Source organism: Eschrichtius robustus, chromosome 13 (genome assembly GCF_028021215.1).
Source record: "Eschrichtius robustus isolate mEscRob2 chromosome 13, mEscRob2.pri, whole genome shotgun sequence".
Taxonomy (NCBI): domain Eukaryota; kingdom Metazoa; phylum Chordata; class Mammalia; order Artiodactyla; family Eschrichtiidae; genus Eschrichtius; species Eschrichtius robustus.
The window spans coordinates 59,564,687-59,589,585 of NC_090836.1; the positions used below are offsets into that span (position 1 = coordinate 59,564,687).

Consider the following 24,899-nt stretch of genomic DNA (forward strand, 5'->3'; position numbering starts at 1 on the left):
AGGCCCGAATATTAGGGCAAGAGGAGGGTGAGGAAGGAGGTCCACAGTGCCCACTTGAAGAGATCCCTGACCTAGTGTCCTTTGCCTGCATTTAGGGACTTGAGGGGCACTTGGTAGGCCTTTCAGGTGAACACGTCTACTGCATCCTGTCCTAGTCCCTTCATCCATCACTTGAAATTAATGCCACTGGTCTAAGGTACTGCTTTCTCATGGGTCTTTGGAAAAAATGAACATTGGCTAGGGAAAGACCATCCAATTAACAGCTATTTTTATCAGGAGTAGATCAGTGTGTCACATCTCTTCTAAAATACAGCCAGTTGAGGAGAGACCTCTCCTGCAATGGGAAGCAAGAACTACAGACTTTAATCGGGGTGGAGAGGAAGGAGAAAGTAGGAGGTTGAGGTTTAGCCTGAGTACACGGCTCCAGAGGGTGAATGTCAAGACATCAAGGGTAGGGGTGGGCAGTTGCCAGCAGTGGGGGCTGATTGCAGGCAGAAGTATGGGAGACCGGAGGCACCTCTGCTTCAGGCACAGGGCAGGACTGGCCTGGAGGCATGGGCTCTGCACCCGCTGAGAATTTATAGTCGACTCAGCAGAATTTAACACTAGCGAAGGCAGGATGCCTGATCCCCAGAATGCGTGTGTGGAAACTCTGATTTCATGAAGCCTGTACCCTCCCCTGCCACACACACACCAAAGGTATGTGGGCAGGGCTCTCAAAGTGGCATATGCAAACCATGCAATGCACAGGGTTTTCAAGGTGTCCGTGGACACGGAGAGGGTTCAGCATTAGAAGTGGGATATTTGGACTCCTGTTGGATGTTGTGAGTTCAGATAGTTTGTAGAGTGAGACAGCAGAAGGGATGATACTAGAAATCCTACCCAAACCCTAAGACTAAGAGATACTTTACCAGGAAGAGGGTTGCCCATGATTGCAGTGCCTCTGGCGGCTATAGGATTTTTTTCTCTTAGATTCTCCAGTTTGGAAAACAGCATTTATTTCCTCTGACACAAACTTGCTAATTATGAGCATTTTTTAATTTATAAGGCAAAGGTTCTACAAGGATTTTTTTAAATGGAGGCATGAAAATCAGATTTTCATGGCAGGCACTCTTCACAAAAGAAGGCTTTAGAGTGATTTTCTTTTTAGTGGGCTGATAGTCAATGTGCACATTTTTTCCTTTTCAAGTATGGAACCTGAAATATAGAACCAATGAAAGTTTTCACATGCTAATATGATAATTCTTACAACTACTAGCCATTGAATGTATTCAGTGTTCCAGCCCCCATGCTGTGGGCCCTTAGGAATTAGCTCTTTAAATCCTTAAACCACCTTACGAGGTAGTTACTATGTTATTAGCCTTTTTTTCTGATAAGAAAAGGGACGCACAGAGAATTTAAATAGTAAACAGCAGAGATGGGATTCAAACCCAGGCAGTCAGAGTCTAGAACTTTTTTATTTTTACTATGCTACATGAGTTAGAGTGTATTTTTGCTGTTTCTGTAGTACAAGCATGTCATTTCAAACAAACTTTCCATCCTAAAGGGTGAGATGATTACCTTATATAAGGCACTTGGGATAGAGTGTAGCACATCATAGGGACTTAGGAAATAGTCCTTTGTATTTTCCTTCTTTTCTTATAAGGAAATCTATTTGTTTCTTCCCTATAAAATATAATGTTTATCTTGATAGGAGACCCTTTTATTATATTTTCATAGCTTCAGTTAATATCCAGATTTAGGAATTACAGAGAGATTTGGGGGAGAGGTGAACTGGGATGGGGGGAGGATGTCAAACTATTTTATTGAGGGGCTTGGTGGGGGTTATTGAGGAAGGGCTGGGAGAATGAGATCTGACGTCTTAGGCTTGGTCAGGCTCTCTCCAGCCTCTCAGTGGCCAAAAGCAATAGGTGGATGTTTTGGCGCTGCACAGTCCATCACAAACCTGCACATTTAATAAGGCTCACACCAAAGGTAGAGGAAAACTATGCAGATAAGATCAAATTGAAGAAATGATCTGAATCCAGAATCTCTCTCAGGCATGCATGCTTCTCCAGAATTGGCTCAAACACAAAAAGAATGAGAAATTGCTCCAAGATACTAGTTGACCATTCAGCATCTGACCTCTCCCACCCCTAGTCAAATAATACCTAACACTTACATGGCACTTACTAAGACAGCACAGTTTATTTTACATTACATTATCCTGTTCAACACACAACAACCCTACAATTGTATAGTACCTGATCTCCATTTTAAAAAGAGGAAATTGAGACTTGGAAAGATTAAGTTAGCCTAAGTTACAGAGATAGCAAGTGATCATGCCTGGATTTGAGCTGGACCACAATACACATGCTCTTAACTACTACCTTATTCTGCTAAAAGTCATCTAAAAATATGGCATTTTCTCCTTTATTTCAATTTTCTTTTTACTTCTCTGCTTATGCTATTTCATTTTCTTCCAGGGAGAATGAAAACACTGTCTGGAATCAACAAGACCAAGAAGGTGAACTACTTTAACTTAAAACCACACCTTTATATTGATGGATTGATGGCCTTTCAAACTAACTCATCATGATGTTTGGCATACTTTGTATTCAGCATCTTTCCCAGGTAAGTGAAAGTAACCCCAGTGATGGGAGCTGACTCTGTGCAGTTACGGGCATTGCTTCATGTCCCCTCTAGTCTTCTTCTGGAACTGGATCATTACTGCAGTGAAATAGCTGTAGAGTCTTATTCTATACATATTGCTGTACAGGCCAGTAAGTCACTGTGAGACACTCTTACTCTGTGCTCATTTATTGATCTTTTCCAAAGAATCAGTAGTTTAGGGCTGCCTTAAGCCAATCTGCACATTTAAGTCAGCAAATGTACATTGCTTCAGGTCTGAACTAAGACAAAAAATAATTCATGTCCCCAATGAACTTGGCATCTACTTCAGTGCAATTAGACATATTGATCTAGACATATTGCTTCACGTAAACAGTTAGTTTTGTTTTGTTGTTGGTCCATGTGGCTGCAATTTTAATGGATATCAACATCTTAATAAATTGAAGTCAAATGAGATTTGATTATGAGAAAAGTCTAGATAGCCATTATGAATAAAAGATTATTTAAATGGAAAGTGCTAATATTCATAATATAAATTTGCTAATTGTCATTCTGTGGCAAGTATCTCAATAATAGACACATACAGTTACATTATTTGGTTAATAAGCATTAGGAAATTTGATCTTAAAATAATATATTACCATTACATTTTTTCAGGCTATTAAAATCCCTTTTGTTGGGAAACATCAGTGCTACTCTAAGTGTGTCAGCATTTGTCTAAGTACTTTGAAGATGAAGAATGCACTCAAGGCCAAGTGGGATCTTTCAAAATCATCTTTTAAAGGGGAAAATGGCTTTCTCTACCTTTTGAATCAGGCTTTACAGACAGCTTTTAAGAGATTTAACAATTAACTTACCATGAAACATAACATCCATGTTATCATTAATACTAATGGCAATAAATGAGCCTTTGATGTGTGATCCCATCATCTCATAAAAAATGACTTTTTATAATTCGTAAACCAGTCTCCATTCTTCAGGTATAAGCATGGCTCCCATAAAAATTGTTTATGGTTTTATAAAGATTTTGTCTATATATAAAGAGAGAGAAAAAATGTATAAAACGATCCAAATACTCAGAAATTTTCTGTGATGGTTTGGTTTCTGTTTGGGGGAATTAAGGGAGGGTTGGATTATTTTTGGTCTCCGAACCCACTGCCTCACACTCCCACCTGAGTTTGAATGTGTAAGTGGCTCATGTTTGTTATTACAAGGTAGCTGATAACCAATCAGTAATCAGAGTCAGGGGTTCTGGGTCCATTCCTTAGTGCAAAACTATCATGCTATGTACCTTACCTAATTCTTTGGTCTCTTTAAAATAAAGACATTCATCTCATTCCCATCCTGAAGTAGTACTAGAATATCATATAGGAATGTCTGTCTATCCAGGAGGATTTCAACAAACAACTCCACTACAATGAGCATCATGCCTGTAGAACATAAACTTACCTTAAACAGACTATGTTTAAATGAAAGCTTTTCTGCCCCATTTCCACTTCTTTGTAACCAATAAATGTAAATTGGATTGAAAGAGCAGTAGTAAAGTCAATTCTATTCTTTATGATCGTCAAAATGAGATACAATCTGTCAATATAAATTAATCATAATTTATTTTGTCTAATACATCCTGGATATGTTTATTCATTCATTCAACATTTATTGATGGTGTACTAGATAACAAGTTCTATGCTATTGGTATATAGAGATAAAAGTTACAATTCTGTTATTGTCCTCAAAATTTTTAAATATTCAGGTTAAGTGCATTAATAGAGAAATATACAGGGCCTAAAAGGAAAACCTAGGAAAGCTACTTGAATGAGGTGGGGTGTCACAGGAAGCGTTCTCAAAGTAGGCAATGACCAAGATTTGAAGTTGGAGAAAAAAGTTATCTAGAAAAAGAAGCAGAGTTGGGTATTTAAGATAAATAGAACAGTATGTGAAAAGGATGAGAGGCATAGCAAACCAAAAGGAATTTGCTCTTAGTATGATAATAGTGTGCAAAGCAGAACATGATGACAGGAAATAAAGATGGAGTTAGTAAAAGATTTTCCCATGCTAATAAGTTTGGGTTTATTCTAAGAGAAAAGGAAATAGCTGTATTAGAGAATCTTACAAAGAAAGAATATGATCGGGTATGCTTTTTCAAGTTTTACCTCTGACATCATTATGAAGGATGGATTTGATGGTAGGTTATTGTGAAATACTATATGAGAAATAAGGACCTAGCACAAGGCAGTGATGTAGACACGGAAAGTGGAGAAGAGTTGGTGAGTAGACTTGGTGACCTTTTGGACGAAAACAGCAAAGGTAGGGTACAAGTTGTGAACTTTCAAAGATGTGAACGTGCCCCTGTATGCCAGCTGTTGTATTGTACTACTGTACTTTTCAAGGTACTGTACTGTAAAATTTTAAATGTTTTCTTTATTTTTTGTGTTTGTTTTTTAATGTATTATTTGTGTGAAAAGTATTATAAACCTATTACAGGACAGTACTATAAACCTATTTCAGTACAGTACTTTATAGCCGATTGTGTTACCTGTGTTGGGTACCTGGGCTAACTCTGTGGAATTTTCGAACAAACTGGACTTACCAACATGCTCTCGGAATGGAACTCGTTCATATGTAGGGGACTTACTGTATACATATACCTACGCCTCAAATGCCAAAGAAGTAGACAGGTTTGTCCTAGTGCCTTAAACCCTGCTTGTAAATTAGCTGTATGAATCCTTTCATATAACTATAGCCATTCCCATATGTACAAAGCATTTTACTAAGAAGTAAAAGTATAGCCAACCAGCAAGGCATTTGGGCTGTACAGCATCTGGCAATCAGTTGGAAGGACTTTGCCACTGAGTTTATAAGTAGTTCAAGCTCACCCCCAGTTGCCCTTCAATTCCCAAAGTAGCAAAGTCTGTGTGAGATGGTATGTCCCCTGGGCATATGAGACTCCTGGGGAGCAACTTGAGTTTTGGATAAATGAGCTCTGCTGAAGTTCACGCTGGAAGTGGCTAAGCTGACAAGGTGACTTGCATGAGTGCCAAGAAGAAACTAAATGCAAAAAGAGGAGACCAGAAATATTACTGTGTTGTTTTTATTTATTCAATGTATTTATTTAATCTTTAGGAGTTTTATGCCAGGCACTACTCCCCGCCCCCAGTGCTAGGCTGGGCAGAATCTGCAGTAGAAACAGCAGTAAACAAAACAGACAAATACCTCTGCCTTCAAGTTACTTATATTTTAATGGGGAGAGGGGGAACCACATTAACAAAATATATAAGTAAAATATTTGGTATGATAGATGGTGAATGACCTCTGGTAAAAAAAAGTAAAGCAGGAGCAGCACTATTTACAATAGCCAAGACATGGAAACAACCTAAATGCCCATCAACAGATGAATGGATAAAGAAGATGTGGTATATATACATATACAATGGAATATTACTCAGCCATAAAAAAGAATGATATAATGCCATTTGCAGCAACATGGATGGACCTAGAAATTACCATACTAAGTGAAGTAAGTCAGAAAGAGAAAGACAAACACCATATAATATCACTTATATGTGGAATCTTAAACACGACACAAATGAACACATCTACAAAACAGAAACAGATTCACAGACATAGAGAACAGACTTGTGGTTGCCAAGGGGGAGAGGGGTGGGGGAGGGAAGGACTGGGAGTGTGGGATTAGCAGATGTAAACTATTGTATATAGAACGGATAAACAACTAGGTCCTACTGTATAGCACAGGGAACTATATTCAATATCCTGTGATAAACCAGAATGGAAAAGAATATGAGAAAGAATATATATGCATAACTGAGTCACTTTGCTGTACAGCAGAAATTAACACAACATTGTAAATCAACTATTCTTCACAAAATTAATTAAAAAAGTAAAGCAGGGAAGGGGTATCAGAGGGTTTCTGGGGGGGTGGGATATGAAATATTAATTAGGATAGCCAGTGAGGGCTTCACTGAGAAAGTAACCCTTGAGCAAAGACCTAGAATTGAGGGATTATGCCATGGAAATACAGAGAAAGGATAGTTCAGGCAAAGAAATAAACAAAACTTTTTTGGGAGGTGGGCAAGTGCCTGGCATCTTCTTGGAATAGGAAGGAGACTACTGTAGCTGGAGAGAGACAAAAAAGAGGAAAGCAGTGAGAGATATCAGAGAGGTAATGGGGGGAGAGAACAGAGTAGAACTTGGGCCAGTGTAAGGACTTCGTTGAGTGATTTTGAACAGGAAAAACCAATTCGGGAGTTCTAAGGGACTCTTCTTTGAGAAAAGGCATCTTAAAACATATTTTCCTATCCATCTACCCTTTCTTTTGAGGGTGGTGTTTCTGCAAATGACTTCCCTGATCCTCTTGATCCCATAGGAACTCTTCCCTCTTGAAGACTAGAGAAACTGACTATGCACTTCTCTGAAAATGAAGAGGCATCTTCAGAAGATATACTGAAGGTAGTCTCTGTGCCATCCAGAAAGGCCAATAGTAAGAACAATGTAGAAATTTGAAAGAACCTTTTCCAGAGCTTGACGAGAGAGTAATCCATTGACATCAGCTTCTATGTCTTATTAGCTATTCAATAGGAAAAAGAAAGCTTTCACATGATAATTTTCAAGATATCCCAAGACATTCACTCCTTTGCAACTAAAATACTACCCAATAAATATCATCTCCTGAAACAGAATATAGTTCTTTGGGCAAAGAAAGAGAAGAAACACTGAAGAAAAGCTATCTATGGCTCTTCCACATAATATTTTTGCCATCCATATTATTGGGTAGCTTTTAGCTGCCTCCTTGGATATTCCTGAAGTGGTCTTTTCAACAGAAGTTTATACATTATGTTGGTTCACAGAAAGGTAAAGAATGGGATGCGCAGAAGACCTAAATAGACATTTCTCCAAAGAAGATATACAGATTGCCAACAAGCACATGAAAGAATGCTCAACATCACTAATCATTAGAGAAATGCAAATCAAAACTACAATGAGATATCATCTCACACTGGTCAGAATGGCCATCATCAAAAAATCTACAAACAATAAATGCTGGAGAGGGTGTGGAGAAAAGGGAACCCTCTTGCACTGTTGGTGGGAATGTAAATTGATACAGCCACTATGGAAAACAGTATAGAGGTTCCTTAAAAAACTAAAACTAGAATTACCATACGACCCAGCAATCCTACTACTGGGCATATACCCCGAGAAAACCATAATTCAAAAAGAGTCATGTACCAAAATGTTCATTGCAGCTCTATTTACAATAGCCAGGACATGGAAGCAACCTAACTGTCCATCATCGGATGAATGGATAAAGAAGATGTGGCACATACATACAATGGAATATTACTCAGCCATAAAAAGAAATGAAATGGAGGTATTTGTAATGAGGTGGATGGAGTTAGAGTCTGTCATACAGAGTGAAGTAAGTCAGAAACAGAAAAACAAATACAGTATGCTAACACATATATATGGAATCTAAGGAGAAAAAAAAAAAGGTCATGAAGAACCTAGGGGTAAGACGGGAATAAAGACAGACCTACTAGAGAATGGACTTGAGGATATGGAGAGGGGGAAGGGTAAGCTGTGACAAAGTGAGAGAGTGGCGTGGACATATATACACTACCAAATGTAAAATAGGTAGCTAGTGGGAAGCAGCCGCATAGCACAGGGAGATCAGCTCCGTGCTTTGTGACCACCTAGAGGGGTGGGATAGGGAGGGTGGGAGGGAGGGAGACGCAAGAGGGAAGAGATATGGGAACATATGTATATGTATAACTGATTTACTTTGTTATAAAGCAGAAACTAACACACCATTGTAAAGCAATTATACTCCAATAAAGATGTTAAAAAAAAAAAAAAGAAGAATGGGAACAGTTAGGGAAAAAGAATCTGGCACCACTATCTCAATGGTGGCCTCAACTGTCAGAAACAGTGTAGGATTTTATATAGTGTGCAATCACAGGCCTGGAAACCTAGGTTTTTACCCTGGCTATACTGTTAATTGGCACTTTAAAGTAATTAGCAGCTATTATTTACTGGATCATAGTTTTCTCACCTGTACACTAAGCAGTTAGATGGACAATAGCTAACACTTTTCTCCTTAAGGACATCTATGAAAATCAGCCGCCACAGATAAGAGTTGAGTCCAGGTTCTCTAACAGGCTCCATGCTCAGTAATTCGTTAAGGTTATCTTACCCAGAGATGTTAATTACACAGCATTGTACCCCCTCTTCCCCTTTTTGTTCCCACAGACATTACAAACAGATACAATACTTTTCACTGTTAAGGCAATCAGAACTCAGGGTTGGTCAGAATTTTTAAAAGAAAATTTTTTTTTTTTTTTGCATAGTGACTCAGGAGATCATGACCAAATAATTGGAGATGACGCGCAAGTTGAAAACAGTTTGCTACTTATCATTAGGAGAATGACTATTGAAGTCAACAGTTCCTATTATAGCTACAAAGAGCACTCACATCCTGGCAGCCAATTTCTCCCATCCCAAAAGGGGTGTAACCTGTCATCAGTTCCACCAGTATAAAGTAGTTGCTGGTATCCTGGGCATAACCAAAATGGATCAATTAGCTTTTCAGCCAAAGAGGCCTGACTCTATAGAATTCACTTCCCTTCTTTATAAAGCTCACTTCTCTCCTGAGAGGAGAACCTTCTGTAAGAGAGGCCACATCAGACATTCAACAAGTAGAGACAATCACTGACTTCTTGATCTTTGCCCTCCCACTTACTCATTTTCTTATTACCCAAATCTACAGGAGCTGAGATCAAGAAATCTGGTTTGTCTCAGTTCTAATGAAAAGTCCTAACAATGTTATTTAGATAACTGTGATGAATTTTAATCTGATGACAGCTTGTGACCCACAAATTGCTGTTTAAATTAAAATGCATTCATAATGAAACTGGCAAGACAACTACAATATTAAACTTGCAATCTGCTGTGAAAAAACACCTATCAAAAGCACTACATTAAATATGAATATAATTAATTTCTATACAGCATCTTGCAACTGAAATCTGAAGATAGCCTTCAATGCATTGCCTTATTAAATTCAAATTGATTAAATAATCTTTTTTTTTTTTTTTTTTGCAAATTAAGAAGTCAAAGTAGGATTGAACTGGTTTGTCTTTGGTAATATACCCTTTTGGCAGAACTCCAGGTATAATCTAGGGCTACAGACATCTAGGTTTCCCCTTTGATGAACAAAAGTCTTCTATTTCCTCATCCCAAATATTCATCTACAATAAATTTAGAAATGTTTTCCACCTGCTTAGTTTTAAGTTTATCTATAGCTTTTATAGCTTTTAAGTTATAATTAGTCAAGATATATTAAATGTTATCTTTAGAAATGTTATATATTAGCTTTAAAAATAACGACACTAAAATTTTTCATAGATGAGCTAAATCAGCTAAATTGACAGGAAGTGAGGCTTTTTCGGTAATAGATGTTTGTATCAGTGCTACAATAAAACAATAATGTAAATAAAACTCAACCCAATGTGTATATTTTCATCCTATATTTCAACATTAAAGAATTGTATGTGGTAATAAGAGTATTCACTATAACTGTTTGCAAATAATTTAATAACCAAGTCATACCTATTTCCTAGTTTTCAAAAGGTATCAAAGAACTACTGAAAATTCCACAATATAACATCATAATTATACAATTAACATGGGTACTTAACTACAGCCTGAATGTCCCTAAACACTACTTGTTCAAGAGATTCACAATACGTTAAAATAGCATTAGCTAGAAATAAGGAAGTACCATATTTCACTCTCATTACCACCCACATAGAAAAGGACTCACCCACACTCTTTTAAAAAGATAACACAAAAATTGTAATTTTGCAACCATTATTTTTATTCATTACCCCTGGAATGTAGTACATACTCAATAAATGTTGGTTGAAAGAATGAATGAATGTGTGTGGTTGGATAACAGGCAAACTCTAGGAAAATACCTACTCCTTGATTGCTACAGGGATACTGCACGGACAACTGCTGTCGCAGTAGGGTTCCTAAAATCTCTCTGCCATATTCTATTTTGGTTCACGTGTGTGTAAAAATGATAAAGGATTCAGTCCAGCAAGTCCTTGCATTACGTAGAGGCTGCATGTATCCAAAAAGCAGGGTCTGTAGCAACATCGCATATAAAATTCCCCAGGTACTTCCTAAGGTTTGCTTCCATACGAAACCTGATACGGGTATCAAATATGCTTATATTTGGGAATCAGTCTCACTGTCACTCCTGGCTAGACCTCATCAAATCTGTCCCAGGGACAGCGTCGACCCCGGGGTTGTCAGCTTTGAAACTGTGATTGGGTTTCCGTCTAGTGCCCTCGCAACCTGACCATGATGCTGAAAGAAAAGAGAGGGTCTTATTTTAAATCTTTCACTCCTCTCATTGGTTTAGAAAATTCGACTGACAAGAGCAGGGGCCAAAGGAGCCTGGAGCGGCATCATTAATGCGAACCATGTATTTCGATCTTTGCGGAGGAGATGTGGTCCATCAGGTTACAGCCAATGCATCCCTGTGAGCTCTCGCTAAACCGAGACCTTGCGGATGTAGCCGCTGCAGTAGAAAGGTTACATCCAGCAGGATGTCTTGTCTGCCTCCTGAAAAACTGGCAGTCAAGTGCAGAGCCTAGAAACAAAATCTGGGAGTCTACATGGAGGGGAGGGGTGGAGCAAGCAAACCTCTATTCGTACTGAAAATGTTCATACGAGGTAAGGAAAAATCAAGAGCTGATTTTAGCTTTAAGTTTTCGGCCTCAGTCTTCCAACAGGTGCATGACTCCCTCACCGCTTTCCTGTCAGCACTGTCCTGCTTTGCCTTCCTAAGGCTTTCTTCGCGAAGCAGGCTTTTCCTACAGTCCTCAAGCATGTGCACTCTCCCATCACATCCACATCTCTGGCTCTATGCCCGGCAACCCCTTACCTGCAGCGTGAAGAAGCAGGCACAGCGCAGGGAAGCCAACCGCTCTCCGCATAGTGTTTGCATTGAGAGGTGGAGGAGAAACTCAGCCACGACGCCACTTCAGGCAAAGTGTTATTGGAAAGAGCCCCCGCCGATGGTCCTCTGGTCTCCGGGATTCATTCGCAGGTCCTCGGCTCGGGCTGGCAGAGCCGTGTGTGCCGCCCACAGAAGGAAGCACCAGCTTCGCCTCCTTAAGAGAGGAGGAGAGGAAGAGGAGTAGGACGCGGCGGAGAGCTGGGCGGCGCAGGGCGGGGGCCGACGCCCTGGGAGCCGCTACTGCTCGGCCTTCTGGAAGCTCCGCAGGCGCGGAGGGGAAGGCGCGGGGAGTGGGGGGGCGGGCGCTCCCGCGCCAGCCCTGGGGCCCGAGGCCAGCGCAGCGCGAGCAGCAGCCCCGCCGCGCCGCGGCTACTGAGCATGCCCAGCGCTGGCCCTCGCGCCGCACGCACGGGAGTTTCAAAGTGAAATTCCACTTTTCCGGGTCTTAGCTACGGCTGCGAGGGGAGCAGGCTCCACCGCGGGGCGGGGGGTGGGGGGGTGGGAAGCATCTTGGGACGGTTGTCAGGGATACAGCATCTGTCCAAAACGTGGGGGTGGGACTAGATGAGGGCCCCATCTGAGGAACCAGAGGAGAGAGCCTAAGAAAGTCTCAACCCCTACACCCACCCTGCTCCTTCCCCAAATCTTGGTTTACACGTGGACAGAGCTCACTGCTAGCAGTTGACGTTTCCTGGGCCGCAGATTGCCCAGCTTCTCCAGGCTGCCTATGGGAATAGAGTACAGGTGTCTTCCGCTAAGCAGGGTTGCCAGGAGGAGCGGTCATGGGGCAGCTGCTGGGTGTAATCAGTAAACGCGCATCCTGTGGGTGCCTTCTTTCCCACACGGTCCCTTTTCTTTTTCCCCTCTCTCCAGCGCGGTCCCTGTTTTTAAACTTTCTCCTGACTCAAGCTCAAAGTCAATGACCATAGTGACAGAAGTAGGATATATCCATGTAATTGATGAGAAGAAGGCACCTTTTTGTTTTTTGGAGATAATTATCTTTAGTCTCCATTTTTACTTTCTAAGGTGAAAAATAATAGAACCACCTCTGTAACTGGTCTCCTGCCGTGCAGCTCTGCGTCTCTAGGGAGACTGCAACAGTCTAATACAGGTGTTCCTCCCCCCTCATCTGTGACATTGGAGTGTGGAGATGCTTCTGTTACTCCAGTGGCTAATTACTCCTAGTCATTAAGTCCCTTGGCCAGACTTTCTCCATCAACTATCCCATCAGCTCAGACTTTTCTGCCTCTGGGTCTTCACGGGATGCTATTGCCCCTTCCCCAATTACTCCCACTTGCTTCAGTACCACATTCAAGTTTAAAAAGGTCTAACCTCGATCTCACTTTTCCAGAAAGCCCTGGGCTAACTCCAGATTATAATATTTCTCTTCCACACTTGAATGTATAGACAACATTTGCTAAGCATTGCCTCATATTTTTCTTTTATATTCATTCATCTGTGGTTCATCTTACAACACAGCCCAAGGCTCCCTAAGAACTTTCTGCATCTTTGTATTAATTAAATTGAACAAAGTGGTTCTAGGTAAATAAGAGGTAGGAGTAAGTGCTTGTTGAATTGAACTGCATATCTCATTCAATGCTTTCTTCCTCCATCCACTGTGAATTGGGACAACTAATGGGAAACATGCTACCCACAAGAGCTTAAATTAGACAGGATGTCACAGGATCGGAGCCCAGGCAGTATCATTTCCTTTAAAATTTGTTTTATCTCTAGCACTGAGAGGCAAGGCTAGGGATTATACTCAAATAGTTGAGAGAAGGGGGAGAATGAAATGTATTTTTAATACGTTGACAGCACTTCTATGCTGAAAATAGAGATAAATGCAGCTTTACTACTCCAGCTCCTCCACTTCCCCACATGGGTGTGTCACATACCATTTCTGTGGCACTACCGTTTTGCCCAAAACCTCTCTAAGCTGTAACCTCTTTCCCTACTGTAGATTCACTTTTCCCCAGTCTCCTCTCCCCACAGCATATATCAGTTTCTAACATACCAAAAGAATTACTTACTACATCTATCATTTATTATCTCTTTCCTTACCCCCCCCTTCCCACAATGGAATCCAACCTCTACAATGGCAGATATCTTTGACAATCTTATTCTCTGATGTATGCCAACTGACTAGAACAGTAGTGTCTCACACAAAACAGGTGCTCAAAAAAATGAATAAATCAAAAGCAATTAGCTGATAAAATTCAATCTGACAATTATCCTGACCCTTTTGAATTCTTACTAAGTAGATATTTAGCTGTGTTTAAAACTTAGAGGAGTAGCCCTTCTCATCTAACATCAGGTACTAGAATTGCTGCAGGGCTGAGAGTTGAGGCGAAATAACTGTAGTCCACTTACAGTGGGTGTGCTTCTCTTATTTTCTTCCTCCCTAAAAAAAAAAAAATTTACCACACTTACATAGCTCTCCAAGAAGAAAATGCACATATGGTAATGAAAAAATGCTGCTATAATGCCCTGAACCCTTTTCTTTCCCACAGATAATCCCAACATTTATTGGGGGGGGGGGACATTTAAAGTTCCAAATAATATAATTTTTTGTGACTTTGCCAACAAGCATTCAGCCAGCTATTTATTTTGCCCAGGGGTGCAGGTAGCTGAATTATTAAACTGTGCATGAAAATCCCCTTCACAGCAAAATTCCCAATTTCTAATTCGACTAGATATACCACTAGAATAGTTCAGCATGGTAAAAATAACCTCAAGATGTAATTTTCGTGACTGGATAGTAATTATTAATTTACTTGAAAAAGATAAAGGAGCAAAAAAATTCATATTCCTTGGTGAGTTGACCTAGTATACCTTCAATAGATTTGATCCCGTGCCATGAGAAGTCAATGGACAGTAAGTGAATTAGCCAATTAGTGAAAAGTCAATCCCTTATTTCTTTGAGACATATTCTCTGTGAGTCCATAGATGCTGCTTTCCCTTGACCTGTGATCTAACACTAGTGAAGGCAATTTGGTGTTTTAGAGAAGAACCTTGGTTAACAAACTGCGCCAAGGTTTAAAAAAGTTCCAATGTAAAGAAGCATGGAAATTAATATGAAAGAGCCATGCAAATTGGTACTGGCCTACAGAGCTGTATCCTAAAGGAAATCATTTACATTTTGAAAGAGAAACAGAAAATTACGGTCATGTGGACATTTTCTCCCCCAAAAATGCACAATCTCTGTTTCTTATGAGGTGAGAGTCAGGAAGAATTTATACAGGAAAGAAGCCTTTCAGAGCCTGTCCTCAAACCAAATATAACTGCTATGAGTCTCCACATTAACATGTCTATAAGTGAATGAAAACCATTCATATTGGCCATCTTTCCCCAGGACACTTTAAAGAAATTGGATCCATTGACTGTTAGAGTTTCCTATTTAAATTATTTGATTATGATTATTATTTAAATATAATGAGAGCTAACACTGATTAGTGCTTCCTGTGTGCCAGGCTCTACTCTAAGCATATGGATGTCCCATTTAAACTTTATAATACCCCTACAAGGAGGCATTATCATCGTCTCATTTTAGAGATGAGACAATTGAGGCACAGAGAAGTAACTTGCCCCAAATCAAGTAGTAGGTAATCAACCAAAAGGTAAATTGCTAGCGTTAGGATGTGCGATCAGATAATTTGATACCAAACTACTATGATATACTACTGCACAGATAATAAACATGAATAGTGCCAGTTGTAGGCAGCTCACTAGAATTAGATCAGGGCCAGAGCAGAAGACACTGACCCTAGACCTGGCAGTAAAGGTCTGGTGAGAAACACCCATAGGGGATTGTCTCCAGAAAGGTGAAGCACTGCTTGTGGCAGTGGACGCCGGGGTCTAGCATCTAGTGAACAAAGACACACAGCAGGTAGAATCACGCTTAGAAGAACTTAATGAGAAGGATGCTTAAAGTAATGTAGAGCAGGATAGAGGAGATTATCTTTTTTTTTTTTAATGGATTGACTTTATTTTTATTATTATTATTATCTTTTGGCTGTCACAGCGCAGCTTGTGGGATCTTAGTTCCCTGACCAGGGATCAAACCCATGCCCTCGGCAATGAAAGTGCGGAGTCTTAACTACTGGACCGCAGGGGAATTCCCAGAGGAGATTATCTCTTCTTGGAGGGTGGCAGCGGAGGTGGGAATGTGTAGCAGGCAAGAAGCTGTTAGTGGAGAACAGTAAATGAGCTGAGAACAGTAAATGAGCTGAGTCCAGCTGGGTGAGCAGGTGTGGGATTGTGTGAGCTGGTGGAAGAGACATGAGACAGTGAAATGACTTCAAGGAACTTCCCAACGTGCACAGGAGCAATAGGTGATCGTGCCCAACATGTTACTGAGATCCATAATGTGCTTACCCTGCACCATGCTTCACAGAGCCACTTTATCAATCACCAAGTCTCTTTCCTTTTGCCTGAGAGATATCTACAGATAAGAGGGAAAAAGAAGAGCAATAATGTATCTTTACAAATTAAAGAATTGATGTGAATTAAGCTGTATTCAGAGTAGAATGGCCCAGGATCAAACGGAACGAACTGGAAATTCACGGGGGAAGACACGTTCAGATGAGTGGCTTCACCATTAATTTTTAAAAATATTTTTCCTAACCACAAAAAAGCAGAGCAATCGACTCTTCTGTATGAGCATACAGTGAAGAAAATGGTGAAATAAAAAGCACACTAAGAACGAGGAAGAAAAGCATTACAATTTACAAAATATATATTTTCACACCAAACTCTCGCAAGAGCTCTAGGAGGTGTTACTCTCCTTTTGTGATGGAGGAAGAAACTGAAACTCAATACAGCTAGTAATTTGCCCATGGTCATCCAGCCAGTAAGTGGTGTAGCTGGGATTAGAAGTCAGGACTGGTGACTCTAGCACTATGCTTTAACAACTCTGTTGTACTGACTCCCTGATTAATGGAAGGACTTAACTTCAAGACTTAAATGGAAAATGCAGTGTTTTCAACTCAAGAAACAGACTTCAATCAAGATGGTTAATGACAATTAAATTTTACAACCCAATTCAACAGCTCTAGTTTTGCTAAGATTTATCTGTTTGAAGTGTTTGATACACGCACACATACACAAATACATAAAGACAGCAATATGTATTCTAAGAAAAAAATTAGGTACCCAAAATAAGGTATATATTCTATATACATGTGAAATATGCTGTCCTAGTAAAATACAAAATATCAAAGATAGGAAGGCTATGAGTACCTATAGATTCTGCTATTGGTTCATCATTAAAATTTTATTCAGAATGAAGCATACACTTTCCTGGGAGCTAGCCCTTGGTATCAGTGTATTGTACTGTCACCTACTCTGGCACTGCAAAGGTCAGACTCAGCCAAGATGTCAGTAATAGATTTATAAACCACTGACTCTCCTGCATTAGCTCTCTGTCCATCCCAAGACACTAATCAGGATGCACTTACCCCATGCATCATCCTGAGCAGCACACAGATGTGAGAGCCCTCAATTATGGCTTAGACCAGCTATGTAGGGCCAGTCAAATACATTTTCTGCATTGCTTGATCATTCTCTTGGATTTCCTTGAATGAGGCCGTTTTGGAACAACTCATTCAACCAAAAGCTCAAGACACTAAGAATATCCAGGGAATGTAGCTATGGCTTGATTAGATCATTTAATGCCACTCCATTTCTGTTACATTATTTTCTCCCATAACTATAAGATGATGTGAAAGAACATGTCCCAAATATGGGCCTTCATGCCTCTCTCACTGACTGCTCACTCTTAGAAACTAAAAGTCATGGTTCTCTCTGTCTTATAGTTCCTTCTTTCCCTCATTCTTGCAGCTGTATGTCCACAGGAGAGAAGAGGATAATTTATCAGTCTATGCTTCAGGGTTGAGAAACATTTTTAGATTAAAATATTCCTTTGTGAAAGACCTACTCCTCCACAACATGGTAGGGAGAGTTAGAGGTAATCTTACTAAAAATGACTGTAACATGACCACTAATATCCTCAAATAACTAAGCAGTCGTCTGCCTATGGCCATGATTTTGACTTATTCAACAGAATCCATGTGTGCGGGAGCAACACCAGTATCTCTGTTCAGTGAATATCTAGAAAATATTATTTGAAGTCAAGTTACAGTGGGATATGCTACATCACATACATTCCCAAAACAGTGAAATAATCTGCTGACTTTTCACTGATACGTCATTTGGTTTCAAATGATTTTAAAAAAACATATATTGAGTATCTGTGATGAACCAGGAAGTGTTTTTAGTTCTTGGGATATATTATTGAAACAAAAAAGACAAAGATTCCTGCCCTCACGATGCTTGCATTCTAGGAGGAAGAGTTACACATTTAACTGTAAATATAAGAAAGAACTAAATTATATAGTACAGTGAAAGTTGATAACTGCTATGGGGAAAGGAAAACATAGATCAAAGTAGGGGAAATTAGGGGAGTGAGGATGGGGACAAAATGTGAGTATAAGGAATTTGCAGAATTAAATAGGATCTTTAAGATAAGCCATGTGGAGAAGGTAAGCAAAGAACAGAGCCTTGAAGTTGGTGAAAGAGTTATCAAAACAGATCCCTGGTTAAAGAACCTTCCACGAGGAGGGAACAGCTAAAGGCTCTCATGATTCCATAGATATTTTAACCAACCTGGAAAACCACTCTGTTTAAGAAAAAATTTCCAGCACGACTTTAAATATACTATGCATGTACAGAGAAATACAGTAGGAAAAATGTCAAATTAGACTAAATGAATAATTCTCCACCAGAATTTTTAAATTAATTCTAGCTGCACTGATTCCAAATTATAGTAATACAACTTTGCAAATAACAAAAATTCAGAGATTGCAACTACCCAATGGACACAATCACATGGAATTCCACTCTTTATTTCATGCTTTTAGTGTAAAATAAACATCTTATTAATTTAGAAATGTGGTTGCATATGTTGATATTTTATTCGTCCTAAGAGACTTAGAGAAAAACTTTGTGAACTGCCCTTATACTAAATTACCAACAAAAGAGTCGATCCAATGTATTATGGATGAGAAATCTAAGCAGGAAAAGAATGAGAAAAATACCCGAGCAAGCATTTTTGTGTTCTCAGTTTCTTGCTTGGTAAACGGCATCAAAATACGTGGTTAGGTATTGTCCAAATGCTGGAGAATAGAGATTTTACAAATGTCCTGTTTCTTAGAGTAACTTAAAAAATAATTTTAATTTTTTGTTATTTGGGGATAGAATAGGAAGTAACCTCATTTTACATTTTAATAAAATGTCTTTTTTATTCAAGTCCATATAATAAGGGCCCACCAAAATACTACTTTGTTGTTAATACAAATGGAGAAAAATATAAATCACCCCTCTTGAAAGGAGTCATCTGGATCCTCTAGTCTTAGACATACTCTGGTTTAGAAAAGAAAGTAAGTAATCTAGCCTAGATTTTGACTGCAGAACTTAAACTAAATCATATTTTATATTAGGTCTGTTCCAAAAGTGATAATCACAAAGATTGAAAAGTATACTCCCTTCAAAACCAAATTCAGTAACAAATGTGGAAATAAAATTACTTTAATTATTTTTGAATTAGTTGTAAACATAATGAGATAGCAGTCTAACTTTACCACACTATTGGTAGGAAGTGGCCAAAACAGACACCATATTTCTGAAATTTACCCTTATCTAAATTGTCTCCAGTCTGAGTTGAACATTCTAAATTACGAAAGTAAAAACATCCATTGAACAGTAGACAATACAAAAAGAAAGAAAAAAGTGTGGCCATGAATTCCATTAACTGGTGATAAACACTGGTAGCATTTTGGTACGTCTAGTTCCCTTCTACTCCTACCCTGGGGAAATATGGGTCTGTGCCTGCATGTATTTATAATTATTATTAACTTTAACTTAATTTTTACATCAATGACATCATACTATGGATTTGGAAACTGTTTCTTTACCTAATAGTTTTGTGGGTACACATTTCCATGTCATTATTTTTAATTGTTGCATAGCATTGCACTATGGCATTCCATTTTTGACTTCTTAAGTTTTTAGAGCTCTTCTTCAATTAATGTGAGCTGCTTTACAAAGCAAGAAAAGGCATTCAAATGCTACTCACTTACCCTGTAAAATATTTAGAAACATGTACAGGAGAATGACAAAGTTCTAATATTCCTAACATAGCCATGGCAGTTCTAGTACTGGTGAAGCCACTGCCCCATTAAAAGAGGAAATTCTAAAGTGTCAAACCAAGTGTCAGGAATAGGACATCAGGGATTTTGAGTTATACCTCAACCCTTAGCAAATTAGGAAAAACCTAAATGTGTACATTCCAATCAGACTCCTGCCTATCCTAAGAATGATGAATAAAAGCAGGAGATGGATGAGGAGTATTTGTTCCCTTTTCTCATTATCCCTGGATAACTCAGTTGACTAATGCTGAAATTATCATCACAAAAAATACTATGGGGTAAAAAGGACTGAACTGTATAAATAGGAGGTATAAGTAATTGTGTATTTCCTTTCTTTTAAAAAATTATTATTATTATTTTTGCTTCTGGTTTCTTTTTAAAACCTTAACAATACAGCTACCTTCTCATGTCTATTACCTTCCTGCTCAAATGTAATGACTCTCATGATTTTGTAGTTCCTAATCATATCTTTAAACTTTACTGTAGTATCCATAAACAATATGCAGTGGTTGTTTTATTTTAAAATTTACTAACTAGTATTATATTCTATAAAGCTAAATTGTTTCCCATATTTTCCTCTATTAAAAACGTTTTTTTGGGGGACTTCCCTGGTGGTCCAGTGGTTAAGACTTTCCAATGCAGGGGGCGAGGGTTCGATCCCTGGTTGGGGAAGTAAGATCCCACATGCTGCGAGGCTCAGCCAAAAAAAAAAAAAAAAAAGTTCCTTAAAAAAAAAAAAAAAAAGGACGGGTTTAAAAAAATTTTTTAATACATCTTTGCACATGTTTTCCAAGCATGTTTACCACAGTTTATCTAAGGCACACACATAAAAGTTAAATTGCTCACTCACAGGCGGTCACCATCTTTACCTTCAAAGCACTAAGTTACTCTATATAGTGTTGGTAGCAATTTATTTGCATTCATAAATTTGCATTCAAAAAATTTGCATTCACAATAGCAATGTATAAAAGTATCAATTTTGCTATAGCTTCACCCACACATAAGTACCATACTTAACAATTATTTTGCCAAATCAATACATATGAAACGGTATCTCATTTTTAAAATTTGTCTTTTCTTGACTATTAGCACTACCATTTTATTATTCATTTTTTGTTTGTCCCCCCTTTTTACATTTCTCTGAGCCTCCTTCCCTTCCTTCTTTTGGATTATTGAACTATTTTTAATATTCCATTTAAGCTTATCTATTGGCCTTTTGGCTAACTCTCTTCATATCATTTCTTTAGTGGTTGCTCTGGGGAGTAAAACATACATACCTCCTGTTCACAGTCTACTTAGAGTTATTATTCTGCTGCTATTTCAAGTAAAATGTAGAAGACACACCCATATAGGTTCCTTGAACCTGCCCTTGTAATTCTCATATATATTACTTTTACATACATTGAAACCCATCATAGATGTGATAATTTTTGCTTTTAACAGTCATATATGTTTTGCAGATCTTAAAAAATATAGTCCTTTATATTTACCCAGATATACACCGTTTATCCTGCTTTATTGACGTTTAATTGGTGTACAAAAAACTGCACACATTTAATCTTCTATGTAACGTGGGGTTTTTTTTTTCCTGCTTTCAAGATTTTTTTCTTTACTTTTGAATTTCAGCAGTAATGTGTCTTGGCAAAGGTTTTTTTGCTTGTTTGTTTTAGTTTATCATGTTTGGAAGTAGTGAGCTTCTTGAATCTATAAATTTATAATTTTGTACAAATTTAGGAAAATTTTAGCCATTATTTAATACAGATTTTCTGCACCCTTTTCCTCTCCTTCTGTGACTCCAATGATATGAATATCAGTCCTTTTGATGTTGACCCACATTTCCCTGAGATTCTGCGCATATTTTTTTCTCTCAGGTCTTTAGATTGTATACCTAATTTTCTACTGTCAATTTTACTGACTCTTTTGTCATCTCAAATCTGCAATTAAGCCAATCCAGTGAATTGTGACAAATATTGTGTTTTTCAATTCTAAAATTTCCATTGGATTCTTTTTTATAGTTTCTTGGCTGAAAACGTCTACCTTTTTATTCATTTCTAGTGTGTTTAACTTTACCTCCTGGAAAACAGTTACTGTCTGAAGTCTACTGGTAACTGCAATATCTGAGTCATCCTGGATTTGATCTATTGATTATATTTTTCACTTGAAAAGTGGTCACATTTTTCTGGCTCTTGGTATATCAAGTAATTTCAGATTTTATTCTGGACATTTTGAATACTATGCTCTTAAGCCTTGGGATCCTATTAGAATCCTCTGGACAATGTAAGGTTAATGTTAGGTTCTGTCAAGACTACAAGTTCTGCCTTGCCTTCTGGGCTTGTAGTGGTTCTGATATCAGTTCAGTAGGTGAAGTCTTTGCTAAGCTGCTTTGGGTCAAGGCCAGTGCTTTCACTGCTCAAGGAATTGTCTATGATGGGTGGTAGTTTAAATTGTAGTTCAGTGCTCAAAGCCTCTGCTATGTTGTTTTGGGCCTGTCCAGTGCACGTGGAGCTCAAGGGTAAGCATGGGCCTTTTGCAGGTTCAGAACATAGAATCAGAAAGGTCCATTCTCTTTAGCAGGAATCTGTTCTCACCCATCCATGATTTGGAAGTAGAATTTATATACATGATTTAGGGCATCTTCTTTCTTGTTCTCTCTTTAATGGGGTTCTTTCTTGATTTTATAGTAGCAGAAGTTGCCCCAAACTCCACTCGCTAGTTCTTTGTTCCGGAAGAACTGCAAGTTTTTTAACGGAGTTCACGATGCCCTCTTTACTAAATGCCACAAAAGTAACACACTCTTTGCCATTCCCTTCAAAATGTCACCTCTCCTCCACGATATACCTAGTTTTATCTTCTTTTCTGTGCTGCTAAGTTCATCTTTTTTGCATCTTTTGTTCACTGTTTATAGTTAATATCTGCGAGAGCGTTGGTCCAGTAGCACCTAGACCAAACCAGAAGCGTTAACTCAGAATCTTTACACTTTGTATTTATGACAGTCCTTCAGTGGTTCCAAGTACATGTAGAAGTCTCTCACTTTTCAACTCGCTGTCTTACTCAAGGTTTATTATTTGTCTGCATTGGGAATTAAAGCCCAATTGCAAAACATGATAGAACCCTCCTAATTTCCCCCTCCTCTGTACCACCACATCCACTGCCACTCTAAACTTCTGTCTCAATGTCAAGTTGTGCTTAGTACCCTGACTTCCACTTCCCTGTTGATTTTTGTCATTTGGGGATACGTCTCTCTTTACTTTGAATTTGGCTCTACTTTAAATTTAACTGTCACAATTTATTCATCACTTCCAGGTCTTTTCTAACAGAAGGCTTATGAAGAAGTTAGTTTAGTCTACCATTTTGTCAGAAAGAGAACTCTTTCCTTGCCTTCTTTATTGTTTTGTTCTTCATTTCGGAACACTCTGAAGCAGAAGCATTATATATACTTGCCATAACAGGCACTGTAACTTGGTAGAAAAGATAATAATGATGATGTTAGTGATTATAACTTCTACTAAAACAAAAATCCCTATAACCACAAGAAAATGGGAGTATTTCTTTTCCTCTGTCCAAATGCTGTTTTACAAAAGTGCAATGTATAAGGTACAGCTTGGTGAGATCACCATGGCTTACCACCAGCTCATATTATCAGCAGGGCATTGTTACATAAGTACTGGCACAAAATCAGGTACTGTTCACTCAGTATTAGGCAGCTGAATCAGGAACACGTTTTTCTTCTTGAATTGTCCTCAAGAGCTCTTTAAATACACTGAACAGGTATATAAAAGTGAATTCAGTTACTCAGTGACTTCTGCTTACTTAGTAGGCCTGAAATGGCTTCTAAAAATTAGCTGTAACTGCAATCATAGTTATGTCTGTTTGGCTAAAAGAGGCCAAAGACCTTTTCAAAATCTAGAGCAAATAACTGGGAATGTTTATTTGGGGGATGGAGTAGGTCAACACTAAACTGTATTTCCTCAAAAATTTTATCATTTCTGCTTCATTAAAAAAAAAAAGACAGAGTGAAACTCCATGCCTATAAGATGTGCCAAAATGCTGATCTCTGTTTTGGTGAATCAGGATATGATTCTCTGATGCCCTCCACTCAATATCTATGCTCGCCCGTTTGTTTCTCTCTGTTCTATCACCACAAACACACCATTTACCTCAGTCAGCTATTTTATAAATATGTGTGTTTCTTGTCACTGGGAGACCAAATAAGCAAGAAGACATGGATCAACAAAATGTCACTCTATTCTCAGAAGAGAAGGACTTTTCAAAGTAGCATAATCCCCTTACATCAAAAGTATATCCAATAAGGGGTTAATATCCAAAATATACAAAGAATTCATACAGCTCAACATCAAAAAAACCAAACAATTGGATTTAAAAATGCACAGAGGACCTGAACAGACATTTTTCCAAAGAAGACATACAGATGGCCAACAGGCACATGAAAAGATGCTCAACGTCATTAATCATCAGAGAAATGCAAAGCAAAACCACAATGAGATATCACCTCACATCTGTCAGAATGGCTATTATCAAAAAGACAACAAATAAGAAGTGTTGGCGGGGGTGAGGAGAAAAGAGAACTCTCCTGCACTGTTGGTGGGAATGTAAATTGGTGCAGTCACTACGGAGATTCCTCAAAAAATTAAAAATAGAACTACCATATGATCCAGCAATCCCATCCCTGGGTATTTATCCAAAGAAAACAAAAACACTAATTCAAAAAGACACATGCATCCCAATGTTCACTGCAGCATTATTCACAATAGCCAAGTTACAGAAGCAACCTAAGTGTACATCAACAGATGAATGGATAAAGAAGATGTGGTGTATATATATACAATGGAATAATATTCAGCCACAAAAGAGAGCGAAATCTTGCCATTTGCGATAAACCATGGATGGACCTATTATGCTAAGTGAAATAAGTCAGACAGAGAAAAACAAATACTGTATGACTTCACTTATATGTGGAATCTAAAAATTCATAGGTACAGAAAACAAACAGGTATTTATCAGAGGGGCAGGGAGTAAGGGGA

The 24,899-nt window shown here is 38.5% G+C and overlaps 1 protein-coding gene across 1 annotated transcript in view; it reads right to left on the reverse strand.

Moving 5' to 3' along the window:
* PTPRR (protein tyrosine phosphatase receptor type R) overlaps positions 1 to 11,913 on the reverse strand; it is a 258,997-nt gene extending 247,084 nt beyond the window's left edge. The window contains exon 1 of the mRNA XM_068560322.1: positions 11,579 to 11,913. Coding sequence (XP_068416423.1) covers positions 11,579 to 11,630 — 52 coding nt within the window. The 5' untranslated portion in view covers positions 11,631 to 11,913. The remainder of the gene's footprint in view (positions 1 to 11,578) is intronic.
* Between the last annotated feature and the right edge of the window lie 12,986 nt (positions 11,914 to 24,899).